This window comes from Nannobrachium achirus, assembly GCF_963921795.1.
Source record: "Nannobrachium achirus genome assembly, chromosome: 5".
Lineage (NCBI taxonomy): Eukaryota > Metazoa > Chordata > Actinopteri > Myctophiformes > Myctophidae > Nannobrachium > Nannobrachium achirus.
The window spans coordinates 55,119,474-55,133,795 of NC_137814.1; the positions used below are offsets into that span (position 1 = coordinate 55,119,474).

A 14,322-nucleotide genomic window follows, 5' to 3' on the forward strand; every position below is an offset into this window, starting at 1 on the left:
CAATAATTCTAGGCCTAAATGGGTTAACCACTTTCATTGCGTCCCTCTTTTGGACATTTATTTTTATAAAAAGAAAACTAAAGTTGCTCATCTACAGGCTCACGGTGGTGCTTCGCTATTCGTTGTATGATGAAGTATATCATCTCTTATCGGGTGGAAACCTTGTGTCAAAAATAGCAAAAAGTAGCAGATCGACAAGCTCAAAAACTTTCAAGATTGCGGATCTGGTACTTTTGATACTTTTGTGTGATGCTGTAGAATGATGAAGTAGGTCATTATTTACGAAAAAAAAACAAAGTTAAAATATGGAGCATACAAATTACGATCTACAAGCTATAGCCTGACACTCAGCCTGAATTGACATTTCGTTTCACTTAATTATTCAGTCTGAGGTCGCTTCCCCCCAGGGCGATTGCAGGGATGGGTGTTGCCAAAAAGAGGCAGTCTTCAGCGATTGGTTCACCGACCAACACATGACATAGTGTTGTTATGCTATGTTATGTTATGCTGGCTAGTGGCTAGCCTGTTGCTTGCTAGTGCTACATGCTAACCAAAGAAACAGTCAGAATAGGAGCACTACGAACTAGTAATCAAACACAACATAACATGCCTGCTACTGGTGTTTCATAGCGAGATCGATACGATCGCATTTTACCGCAATTTACCGCATTTTACCGCGATGCGCGTTACGGCGGCGGCGCTGGTGTACTTGGAAACACACATGAGTTCTGGGAAACCCCCACCCACGCTGATCACAAGACGCTGATTCACGACGCTGATGCGCCGTACGGATTTTCAACCGAGGCAGGCCTCCTCAATGAGAGCGATTCTAGACCTGAATCGCCGAAACAAAAAAATTAAAGGGGTGTGGCTAGCGATTCAGGGTCTGGAACTAGGCTATGTAGATCAGCTATTTTTAATATTTTTAATTGTATATATTGTATATATAATATTTTTATTTTTAATTGTGTCTGTGGGTTTTTAATAAATATTGATCCAATAAAATATTAACAAGAGCTTGTGACTAATACGTACTTTGGTTCCATTGGGTTCTATTTTTCTATTTCCTGAACAGTAACAGTTTTGGACATTATAAGTGACTTTGTAGACATTGTACAGCTAATAGCGAAGCACTGCCATGAGCCTGTAGATCAGCTACTTAAATGATGCATTTTGCATCGTATGACGCAATAGATGATGCGATATCATATAAAAATATAAAATAAAATATCTAGAAACACTGATTGAACACAACAAATAATTCAGGATTGTGTTGATCGTGTCCCAAACAACAATAAAATAAGATCTGGTTGTCCCAGAGGTGAAGTGGTCCTTTAAGCTTTTTTTGTGCAGCGACGATGTAGCACTTTATAAGTGGTTAAAATCATCTCCAGTAAACAGCTGAAATGTCAACATGTCAACCCGTACATAAATAGTGTTTGACGTTCTGTGAATTATGTCCTGATGTTGGTCCCGAGGTTTTGACAGTCTCTCGTCTTGTGTGATTTGCAGAACTTCTCCAAAAACATCTTCGCCATCCTTCAGTCAGTGAAAGCCAGAGAGGAGGGTCGCGCACCGGAGCAGAGACCAGCACAGAACGCCACCCAAGTGGTAAGAAGACCCCCTGTTAGAACAGTGGTTCTCAACCTTTTCAGGCCGCGATCCCCAAAATAACCATATTTTGACTGGGGACCCCCACCCTACAAGCACTTAAGAGTTGAGGAATTACAGTACTGTATAACACAGTGCTATTGTGAAAATAGCAGATCAAGGCGTTGTGAGCGTGTAGATCGGCTATTTTCACAATTTCTGCCTCTAATATTTGACAATTTGGCCAATGTTTAATTTGTCATTTTAGAGGTATTAAAAAGTCCTTATATTGTCACTTTAGAAATGTGCACATACCCTCTATACACTTAAACATTATGTTGGTCTGTTTACTGTTGAGAGAGAAAACAATGTTGCACGTTAAGTTAATCATCTGGGGACCCCCCAAAATAATTTGGGGATCCCAACCCACAGGTTGAGAACCACTGCCCTAAATCAGTGACACTCAAACTCAGGCCCACGGGCCACTTCCGGCTTGTGGCAGAATTTTGACTGGCCCCCCAATAGATTAATGGAAAAAATAAAAATAACTACATTTAAAATGAATTATCTTTAGACTAATCACATTACATGAATAATCAACCAGAAGGGTAAAACTGCATGCACTCATTCAGAGTGGCAGCAAAGATGAGCCTCAGCAAGCGCCGAAAGGTTGATAATGAAAACCGGCCCTTTAACCCAAAATGGATAGATGCTTTGCCTTACATTTTACCATCTCATGGAAATTCAATATCACTACAGTACGTTTAATTGACCAGGAAAACGGTGTCAGTTGTTAAGATCGACATCATAAGGTGCCACTAAAAGAAATACGTTACCAAGTATCATTAATGTTGACATTTTAGTCAACTGGCCCCTTGCCATTTTCGTAATAAGGCCCACAGGTTCAGCTATTTGAGTATCCCTGCCCTAAATCAATGGTTCTCAAAGTTATTTTTAATTTCAAGGACCCTAATAAGAGTGTACAAATTGAATCAAATGGACCATAAGGGTCATTTTGGTTCTATTTGTACACTTGTGAGGTACAGACTTTGGGACCCACTGCCCTAAATGAAAGGGGCCACTTGAACCCTAGCATCCCAATTCTAGGGGGAACATTTGTGGAAAATAGCTGATATACTGTACAAGTTCACTGTGAGCTTCTAGATTGGCTATTTTCCCCACAGCTATTTTGTTAAAATTTGGCCCTATATTCTGACTGTAATCATAGTGTGTTTGTTTAGTAACAGGTCTCTCCTGCGCTTTAATAAACGGAAATTAAAATGTTCAAGTGAGGATGACAAGAGCAAGCTGGTACAGGTTACCAGATCATCCTGTACGAGGTGAAATTGGAAGCAGAGTATAGAATGAGCAGACACAACTGGAAGTGGAACTCTCTAAACTTGAACCTGATAAATGACCCTTTTGGAATAGTCTCTCCTGATTGGATATAATTTGTATCCCGCCTTGACAACGTATTTTCTGTTTACTAAAGAGCTTGAGAGACGCAGAGGCACGGGGAGACCCCCATTACTGAACAAACACTATATCTAGTTGGGGCGAATCCGATACTTCAGAATAATTAAAAAACCCTAGTTTGACCCCTCACATCCAACTTAAAGCAGATTTTTTGGGAGTCATTTTTTCCTTTATAGTATGGTGCATAGTAAGTGAACGAGACAGAAAATTACCCTAGCTGTCAAACATTTTGCCCGCATTTTTGCGAGTGACATGGGAGCTCAATTTGTTATTTAACCTTCATAGTTGACAAAACCACTGAGAAACGGACCTTTGCTCTCGTGGTCACGGAAGTATCGGATTCGCCCCAACTCATCCTTCAACCACGTAAATCCTAGTGTTTCGATTCTGAGCATTTCATGATAGAATACTCAGTAAAAACATATTAGTAGAAAATGGATGAACAGTCAGCAAAAAATACCCAATCTAGGAGCTTGTAGATCTGCTATTTTTGCTATTTGACAATCAACAAATGATAGGGTTTAAGTGGTTGACCTTTTTTTCTTTAATAACGAAACCTTTCATGAAAATTCTTAACACCACTTACAGCAACTTTTAATTAAACACACGTGAAGATAATGCCGAAGCGTTTTGTCATTCCAGAGACGTGTGCTTTGCTGTTAAATGAACTCCAACAACACGCCTCATGCTCAGCTAAACGCTGTCACTGATGAACCCGCTAGAGAAAGTCTCTCTGGTGGCTCCATTAACCCATTTAGGGCCTAGAATTATTGAATGCTTTAACCAGTGAAAAATAGCAGATATACAAGCTCACAGCGCGGCACCGAGTGCCGCGCTGCGAGCTTGTAGATCTGCTATTTTTGAGAAAGTCGTGAAAATGTGCGCAAATCTTTGACTATATGCATTTTCAAAGCGAACGTTTGTAACTCAAATTTTGCTTCTGGGTGGTCCCTGGAACTAAATATTTTGAGATGGGGGTCTGTGGCCAAATACATATCATTTTGGGGGTCCTTCAAATGAAAAGGTTTGAGCACCACTGACATACTAGTCTCTCAAGAACAGACTAACTGAGCTCCAGTTCAAGTGAAAAGGACCTTTTCTTTGACGATGGCTGGCCAGATTGCTGACATAGAAACATAGGGTTTTTCCAAAAATCTTAGAAGGATTCAAAAGACACTTATAGAATCGGGTCAAAATTCTAATTTTCACGATTTTTCAAAAATAGCAGATATACAAGCTTGCAGCGCGGCACTCGGTGCCGTGCTGTGAGCTTGTATATCTGCTATTTTTCAATAGTTAAAGCATAAAATAATAATACACAATAATGTGTACCCGTTCTGAATGGCTTAAAAGCTGCTCCATGCCTGTATCACCCCCCCCCCCCCTCCCAAAAGAAATGGACCTTGAAATTAACTGTGGGGCTGCCTTCCTTCGGTGAAGGCCTGCCATTATTTAACCCTTTACCAAGGCCACAGAACGGGCTCGGGAGTTTATTCACCTCTCCCCCTCCATTAAAAAGCTACTTTAGCTTTTTTATATATTATTAGCAATGTTTTGAAGCGCCCATTTTGATCTTCGTATAATTGGTCCATACTAATGGTCATTATAAGATGGCACAATTAGCATCTGCTTGCTGTGTGTCTCATTGGTGGACTTAAAAAAAACTAAAAAAAAAAACTGCCAACCGATAATTGGATGTCGCTGGCTTGCAGGCCAGTTTCTGAGCTCTCCACTTCCCTCCTCTGAGACACAGTAGACAGTAATGGTACCATACTATAATAGTGAGTGTTGCTGGGGACCATTTCAATTAAGACTGGGTTGAAAATGGGTGAAGTGGTATATTTCTATAATTTTATTCCCTTCCCTCCCCACTGTAGTCTTTAAGCCAAGTGATTCCTCCCCGAAAAAGGGTTGTGTGTTGTCTCAAGCCTGCATCAGAGTCGGTACCGCGGTGGTAAGCTATCCACCGCGGTGTAGTCTTTTTGAGTCATAAAACTACAACGTTAACGCTCAAAAAGACTACACCGCACTACACCGCGGTGGATAGCTTACCACCGCGGTACCGACTCTGATGCAGGCTTCAGTCTATGCTGTTGTATCCTACTGACTCTACCTGCCAGTGAGGACGAGGAGCCCCCACAGGGAGGATGTAGAGCCTACTCCTCCCGCCCCAACACTCCCTGCTGATAGGTGCCATCCAGCCCGTAGGAGTGAAGTGGTCCTTTAACCCATTTAGGCCTAGAATTATTGAATGCTTTAACCAGTGAAAAATAGCAGATATACAAGCTCACAGCGCGGCACCGAGTGCCGCGCTGCGAGCTTGTAGATCTGCTATTTTTGAAAAAGTCGTGAAAATGGGTGCAAATCTTTGAATATATGTATTTTTAAAGCGAACGTTTATAACTCAAATGTTGCTTCTGGGGGGTCCCTGGAACTAGATATTTTGAGATTGGGGGTCCGTGGCCAAATGAATATCAGTTTGAGTCCTTCACATTAAAAGGTTTGAGAACCACTGACATAGTAGTCTCTCAAGAACAGATTGCTGAAATAGAAACATAACAAAAAAAAAACTTAGAGAGATTCAAAAGACACTTATAGAATCTGATCAAAATTAAAAAGTTCACAATTTTTCCAAAAATAGCAGATCTACAAGCTCGCAGCGCGGCACTCGGTGCCGCGCTGTGAGCTTGGATATCTGCTATTTTTCAATAGTTAAAGCATTCAACAATCCTAGGCCTAAATGGGTTAAGCTAAATTAATGATTGAATATTATTTACCTATAATATACCCTTAACCGTGCGTTTTGTTGTGTCCAGGACCCTTCCATCAGGAACAAACAGCCAGTCCCAGCTGCCTACAACAGATACGATCAGGAGCGGTTCAAAGGAAAAGAGGGTGAGTCTTTAACCACCAAAACATTCCGAGAAAATGACACCTCTACGAACTCGCATGTCGCGATGCAATCTTGGTGGTTCATTTTAGCTGAGCAGAACTAACTCCACAAATTGTCTTCCGCATTTTATACTTTTCAGAAATATTTAAATTTGAATTGTATAACTGAAGTCCATGGGGCTCGGATGGGGTTGAACCCTTGCCCAAGTCATAAATCATGAATACATTTATCCATTTGTAACGTAAGAGCTTACAATGTAACCAAATGAACACATTAGAGCACAGAGGGTTCCCAGTTCGATCCCGGGCTCCCCCTGAGTTAATGTGGAAGTGTCCTTGAGCAAGACTCTGAACCCCTAGTTGCTCCCGGTGAGCAGGTTGGTGCCTTGCATGGTTTCATCTGCTGTCTGTGTATGAATGCGTGTGAATGGTGAATGTAAATGTAATCTATGTAAAGCGCCTTGGAAAAAGGCACTTTATGTAGATTGTAGAGTTGGATAAACACTGAGGATTTTATTATGTACATGCGTGCATGTAAATGAAATGGGCTGTGTGTGTTGTGAATGTGTTTTAAAACCTATGATCCATTCGGCACTTGGCAAGGAAGTTCAGTATACACAACAACAGTGCTATTGTGGTATTTGTGGGTAACCGTCTGAAGTTCATGTTGCTAATTATTTTAAGCTTTGTAGTGTTGAATATTAAACATCAGATGTGATGGCGTATATGTTCTATCTATAGAGGGTATGCGCATGCATAAATGAGTGGCAAAGCGAGTGGCAAAGTGAGTTTAATGTCATTTAACATCGCTTAATGCAATCAGATAGGACTTTTCTGTTTGCATGTATGGGCTGTCAAGGCCAGAAAGTAGTTTTTTGCCACTCAGTAGGCGTTCCTGCACAATTTCCGGGTATGACAGGGCTGCAAGTATCGATTATCTTCTTGGAGATTATTCTGTCAATTACCTTTCGACCTTGTTTTCCCCCCTTTCACTTGGATATGTTATACTTACTTACAACATATCCAAAATATGAATAGATTATTTCATTAAGTTATTGATTGTGGCTTTATCAACTGGTCCTAAATCATATTCTCTCCTCCCCCCCCAGAAACGGAGGGCTTTAAGATCGACACCATGGGAACCTACCACGGCATGACCTTGAAGTCAGTGACGGTAAGAACGCTCGCTCCGCTGTTGTTGCTAAATGATACAATGGGAACAAACGGAAATCCACGGTACAATATTTATCACACTGTGTGTGTGTGTGTGTGTGTGTGTGTGTGTGTGTGTGTGTGTGTGTGTGTGTGTGTGTGTGTGTGTGTGTGTGTGTGTGTGTGTGTGTGTGTGTGTGTGTGTGTGTGTGTGTGTGTGTGTGTGTGTGTGTGTGTGTGTGTGTGTGTGTGTGTGTGTGTGTGTGTGTGTTTCTTTTTCTGGGGTTAGACACTTGGCTCACCAAGGAAATAGGGGGGAAAGAGATGGGGAATGACATACAGCAATGGCTATCGGTTAATACAATATAACTTGTACAATTTGGGGGGTTGCATTTTGTCTCGCGGCTCTTCTCTCGAGACATTTAGATCCTGTGTCTAGATGAGACATGGCCTTTGACTCGATCCTGTTTCTGGTTTGGCACGAATGTTGAACTTTAGTTGAGATTAAATGTATCGCCTTGGCAAGGCAAGCAGCAAGGCACGTGTGCAGGCAGCCCATTCTCTCCCCCTCTGCTTCACCCTCCCGATGCGTTCCCAACTCGCTTTCTGCTTCACCCGTGCGACGCTTTGGAACGCTTACAGCGTCTACGGTTTTATCTTTGACAACGTGGATAATAACGGAACGTGGTCCCTTCTTTGAGCCGCATTCGGACGCGGAAGCAGTCCCCTGGTCAAAATGTACTATTCTGTCCATAACGGCACATAATTCGGTAACGCCGCTGAGTCGGCTCATGCGCCGTTCGCACCGTTCGCCGCGCCGACTCGGTCGCTACCGCTCCCTCGGCGGCGGCTCCCGGGGCTCATCGGCGCCTGAGACGGCGCGGCTCCGTCGTTTATAGTGGCGTGAACGGTAGCGTCGGGTGGCTGGTAAACCCTTCATAGCGGTATCGAATTTCGCTTCGGGAACAACTTTTTTTTTTCTTTGTTCTTAGACCACTGGCCATACCCAATTCGTCCAACCCATGACACAGTAGGCATACCCCAAAGCGCCCCCTCGTCCGACGCAGTACGGTACTTGACAAGGCGTCGGTTGTATGACGCTTTAAAGGTGAGAATATGTTGGTGCAGGAGACCCGGGTTCAAATCCGGGTTAGAGGAGGAAAGTTACATAGTGCAGCTTAAAGTTAAATAAACATAAAAAAAGTGCCCTTTATACAAAAAGCTTATTTTATACATTGTAGGAAAACAAAACTGGCATGCTGAATGAACAGTGTGTACAGTTGCGAAACAAAAACAATGCAGTAACATTCCTTAATGCAGCAGCTGGGGAATATTGTTGCTAAGCAGATATTTGTTTTAAAGTGTCAAGAACGGCCAACTAAGTCAGGTTTTTTAGGCTTTTTCAAGTAACTCGACTCATACTTCTTGGAATATGTTCATGTCCACTCAAGTCCCACTCACTATCAGAGAGTGTTTTGTATGAATATTGAGATTTCTAGCTGGAATTTGGGATCTTGGGAAAGACTCTCTGACTCTGTGCTGAGGTTGTTGGGACAGGGGGATGATTTGGTCATGGTTGACAGCAGTGGGCAACACTGGACATTGTTGTTGTAGCACAGGGTTCCCCAATAGGCGGCCCACGGGCCATTTGCGGCCCGCGGGGGGCTACTGTCTGGCCCACACCAACCCCAGTAATAATGGTGGTATAAGAGCAGCAACAACACTAGTATATTATAGTTGTCGGGTGGAAATCTTGTATCTCCAAATTTGTACATTCTTTGGCAAAGTAAAGCCCTGCTTCATCACACAAGGCCGTCTCATAAAAGTAGTGAAAACAGCAGATCTACAAGCACAGGCGTTGTGTGCTTGTAGATCGGCTGTTTTCACTAGTTTAAATCATTTTTTAAATGCTAAATGCAAAACGAACGGTTTTGGACGTACAAGATTTTCACCCGACAACGACGATATCTGAACTGTCGCTGGAGTAGCGGGAACGCCACCGTCGCCCCCCTACAATGTTGTGGCCCTCGGCTTGGTACCCTAGACATGATTCGGCCCTTGGGGAAAACTAATTGGGGAACCCTGCTGTAGCAGAACCTCTTCTCACTCCCCTTGGTATCTGTCTGTCAAGTCCTTCATCATTATGGCTGTCTTCTTCATTCATGGCAAAGGTGGCAAATGTCACGTCATGATGCTTATTGTTGACAAAATTGTTGCGATTCATTGTTATGATGTGATAATCAAAATATGCTCAAAGCTCTTAAAGGAGTAGTTCACCCCCAAAATGATTTTTTTTCTATTGATTAGTCATGCCATGGAGACTAGAGTTCAATAATATTTTTTGGTTTTTGTCGCATTCCTAAGACAAAAATTTGATAACAATACATTTACCCCCATTTGTTCCGGATGGTGACCCGTTTCGAAACGGGTCACCATCCGGAATCAATGGGGGTAAATTTACTCGAATCAAATTTTTGTGTTAGGAATGTGACAAAAACCAAAAAATATTATTGAACTCTACTCTCCATGGCGTGACTAATCAATAGAAAAAAAGTCATTTTGGGGGTGAACTACTCCTTTAAAATGCAACTTTGGTTAACCACTCAGCACCTCGGCATCCAGCTTTTTGGCAAAGAGATTTGGTGCAGACTGCAGAGCAGGAATAAGGAAGTTCAAGTACAGAGCCGACTCAGGTCCTGTGCATGACGGCAGTACAATTTAACCCATTTAGGCCTAGAATTATTGAATGCTTTAACCAGTGAAAAATAGCAGATATACAAGCTCACAGCGCGGCACCGAGTGCCGCGCTGTGAGCTTGTAGATCTGATATTTTAGGAAAAAAGTCGTGAAAATGTGTGCAAATCTTTGCACACATGTATTTTCAAAGCGAACGTTTGTAACTCAAATTTTGCTTCTGGGTGGTCCCTGGAACTAAATATTTTGAGATGGGGGGTCCGTGGCCAAATGCATATCATTTTGGTGGTCCTTCACATGAAAAGGTTTGAGCACCACTGACATAGTAGTCTCTCAGGAACAGACTAACTGAGCTCCAGTTAAGTGAAAAGAACATTTTCTTTGACGATGGCTGGCCAGATCGCTGACATATAGAAACATAGGTTTTTCAAAAAATCTTAGAAGGATTCAAAAGACACTTATAGAATCGGGTCAACATTCTAATTTCTTTTTCAATAGTTAAAGCATAGAATAATGATACAAAATAATGTGTACCCGTTCTGAATGGGTTAAGATAATAATGATTATCATCCCATCCCTAGTGTGTGTGTGTGTGTGTGTGTGTGTGGTCTTCATCACACTGTGCCATGCTCAGTTGTATCATATCATTGCAGGCGGGCAGATACGTTATCTCCATATTTTGTGCTTTTTTTTCTTCCTAAATGAATGTCCTACTTGATCATACTACTACATCATCACACAAAATTATCAAAATTAAAAGATCTACAATCTCGAAACGCACCTTTATAGATCTGCTACTTACTTTTGCTAATTTTGCATCCTTGAATCCTGAAAAGTAATGATTAGACTTTCCTTTAGAGATGTATGAGAAGCATTACGATGTCCTCTGTGTCTGTGATGTGGGCTGTGTCCATGATGTCGGGTGAGTTGTGAGACGGTATCCCGCGTCAAACAACGCCGATGTGCAAGCACAGTTTTGGGCTTGTAAATCGCCGATGCGGCCATACCGTCGTTCGTCGAAGCATACAGTAACTTAGTATAGACAGTAGTGTAAAAAACATCACAAGGATGCAGCTGGGACGTATCATCAGTGATGTAGCCTGGGGTCGACGGGTGTTTCGGGTCTCGCAACATCATACACCCTCGCCCAGGTGACCCAGCCGGGGTTGATCAAGTCCCGACTTACGTCCCAGTAGCTATCCACGATCAGTCCTATTAGGGAAAGACAGGGTCACTCAATGTGCAGCACCGGAACTACTCTGCCAGGATTGGGGAGCCATTCTGGCGCGTGGAAGAACTAGGCTCTATGGGTTGACTCCTGGCCGGGCTCCTCCTACGTCTTACCAGGTCCTCTCCTGCTCTCACCAGGTTCAGAACCTGTGCATTGCACCAGACCCCAATCCAAACATTCCATTCAGCTGCTGCAGTTGAATGGCCCTCCTAAAGGCCTCACCGTGGATTTGTTGGGCTTCCTCCTCACGGAAGACACAGGCTGGGGCGCTAACCCAACCTGCTCCCGGGTGCCGTCTAAATTCCGGCCGTCAACCGAGTCTCCGGTGGTCACCAAACTATTCCTGGTTGTCACATAGTCTATTCCTATGAGCCACTATAAATAGAACTAATAGTGTAAAAAACATCACAAGGATGCAGCTGGGACGTATCATCAGTGATGTAGCCTGGGGTTGACGGGTGTTTCGGGTCTCGCAACATCATACACCCTCGCCCAGGTGACCCAGCCGGGGTTGATCAAGTCCCGACTTACGTCCCAGTAGCTATCCACGATCAGTCCTATTAGGGAAAGACAGGGTCACTCAATGTGCAGCACCGGAACTACTCTGCCAGGATTGGGGAGCCATTCTGGCGCGTGGAAGAACTAGGCTCTATGGGTTGACTCCTGGCCGGGCTCCTCCTACGTCTTACCAGGTCCTCTCCTGCTCTCACCAGGTTCAGAACCTGTGACATAACAGGCCTGGAAGGAGGAAGGGTAGCTCACCAGTTGTAATGGGCAGCAGCAGCCAGTGCAGTACGTTCTATGTGTACATATATCTATGCTCTCATTGCTCTGTGCATACTCTCATTGCTCTGTGCGCTCAGGCAGCGCACACGGAAGCTCCGTAGACTTGCATTGAAGAGTGAACTGCACATGCCCGAAATGTAACATTGTGAGTGAATTGGGCTCTGTGAGCTAGATTTCTGCGCCCACAGTATTACGTTTAGACAGCGCAGAGTGGTTTTATCTACATTTAATGGAAGCCATACATTTCACTAGTCATTAACTAATAGTTTCCTTGTTGGTTTGATCATTTTAAATATACATAGAAGGCCATGTTTATTCAAGGAAGATATGGGTTCGGGGAGACCTGGGGAGAGCACTTGCGGTTGCGCCCCTATTAAGGAGTCACGGCTGACGTCATCCCTTGGTTACTCTACAGCGGCAGCTTGTTGTCGCTCCAGCTCGTGTTCAATCATGTCGAGCATGCTGTACAATCGTGTGGCTACATCCATGCAGCCATTCATCGGTCGATGTACAGGAAGACGTAACATTGTTTGGAGGCCAGCACAGCTGTGGCAGTTGGAACGCCACAGAGGTGGAAGAACATGGCTCGATATACTGCTAAACGCCACACTCGACGAGCAGACGGCTTGACGCGGTTTACCTTCAAAGCCACTTGCGCCACAAGGTTTAACGTGCATGCAAAGCACTTCATGTACTGTATGGGGACTAGGGGTGCACCGGTTCAGTCAGCCCACGGTTCGGTTCGAACCTCAGTTTTTGGTTCACAGTTTTGGTTCGGTTTTGGTACAGTAAAAAATTTAAATGGAAAAATATATATTGGAAAATATTTCCAAAATGTTCATTTTATTTTAAAGATGGGGTGCCACGATTTGTTTCCCCCCTAAAACATGATAATCAGGTATTATGATTATACTAGGGGGAAGATTTTCTAAAAAAAAAAGTGTACAGAAAGAGTTAAAAGTTTGTATGTGGCCACACCCAAAAAAGAGAGAAATTGGGGTCATTCGGTATGCGCTGTTCGGTTTGGGACAGAGCCATTCGGTTCGGTACACCGGTTCGGTTCAGTGTTGTTGCACCCCTAATGGGGACAGCTCAGCCTCTCTCACTACTAAAACCATGTTTCGTTCATTGTCTGTAACAACAAGCGAGGAGCGAGTGATGGCATGATGGTTATTGTTATTTGTTGAGTTCTCTCTCGAATGGCTGATTTATTTTCAACACCTCACCTATGTTGAGTCCTGTGTGTTAAGTGAAAGAGGCCGAGTCTGTTGGACAAAACGTTTAATTTCCCACTCTGGTGTCATAATATGAGCTGTGACTGAAATGTAGCTCGTGGAGTCCACCCATATCTAGTCAATGTGATACACTCTGCTTGGTTGAGGCTCTGTGTCACTTTATCATTTGTCTCTTGGTAGCGTTGTTTGACAAAAATGCGGCCGCAATGAAATTCACTAACCTCCTACTTCCATCGTTGCCGACCACAGAAAAGTCTTTGGCTGTAGTATATTTGCATCTGGTAATTTCTTCAGCTCTCTGTCTGGGTCTGTTGTGGGAAAGTGGGGCCTCTGAACTCTTATTTTGAGAGTCTGTTCTGGCGAGGCCTTCCCGGCTTGTCCTTTGGTGACTTTGAGCGGGCACTGTCCTTGTTACTCTGCAGGTGTTGCCAGTACTCGAGCTGCTCTCTGGGTTGGAACCCGTGGGACGTGTGATGTGGTTATGCATAATGTGATGTGATTATTGTGTTTATGGTAAGATTACATTTCATATAACTATGCTCTCTTGTAACTTTGACCAGCAAATTAAATAAGTGGTTGTGGTAATGGGCTTCACGATGCAGTGAGCATCACATATCCGTGGTTATGTGTTATGCTATTGTCCCAAGTCCTAGTCCTCAACTTTTTTGAACTGTTAGAATCAACCACTGGCTAGTAAAGACTTGCATATCACGATGATTCCAGTTTCAGCCTTAACCGTTTGTGCACATCATGCTTGCTTACTTGTTTCTTGAGTTTCTTGTCTCTTGAGTTTCGGCTGTTGTTTGCGTATTACACTTATTGTGCACGAGTCCTCACAACCGTTACAAATCCTCTCTCTGACATCCTTTCTGTTTAAAAGGTGGGCTCATAGGAGGTGGTTTCAGTTTCACCTCCAAAAGAAAGTGTTTCATCTCCATGCTGCTTTGTAGAAAGGTTTTTGGGCAGCCGAGCTGTGTTTGCAGATGTATGTGGAAGTGGATCTTTCTGTTGCTATATTTGGTGAAGAGACTTTGTGTACTGTACACCTGTGGTTTTCAACCCTTTTCACATGTATTTATTCTGCATTTGAGCCACAGACCAGAAACCACCATTTGATGAGATTTTGCCTCTTAGACCCACAACCACCACAGCTCACATACGTATCCGTCTCCGATACAATGGCCTCCTAGTATCGGAGCAGTTGTGAAATGTTGTTGCAAACCCGCCCGCCCCCTCCTTTTTTTTCAGTACCAGTTTTGTCGTCAT

At 43.4% G+C, this 14,322-nt stretch overlaps 1 protein-coding gene across 1 annotated transcript in view; it reads left to right on the forward strand.

Moving 5' to 3' along the window:
- Positions 1–14,322, forward strand: part of cdc73 (cell division cycle 73, Paf1/RNA polymerase II complex component, homolog) — an 85,048-nt gene that overhangs the window by 12,359 nt on the left and 58,367 nt on the right. The window contains exons 8-10 of the mRNA XM_080726179.1: positions 1,513–1,611; positions 5,883–5,961; positions 7,068–7,132. Of these exons, the coding sequence (XP_080582305.1) occupies positions 1,513–1,611; positions 5,883–5,961; positions 7,068–7,132 (243 nt within the window). The remainder of the gene's footprint in view (positions 1–1,512; positions 1,612–5,882; positions 5,962–7,067; positions 7,133–14,322) is intronic.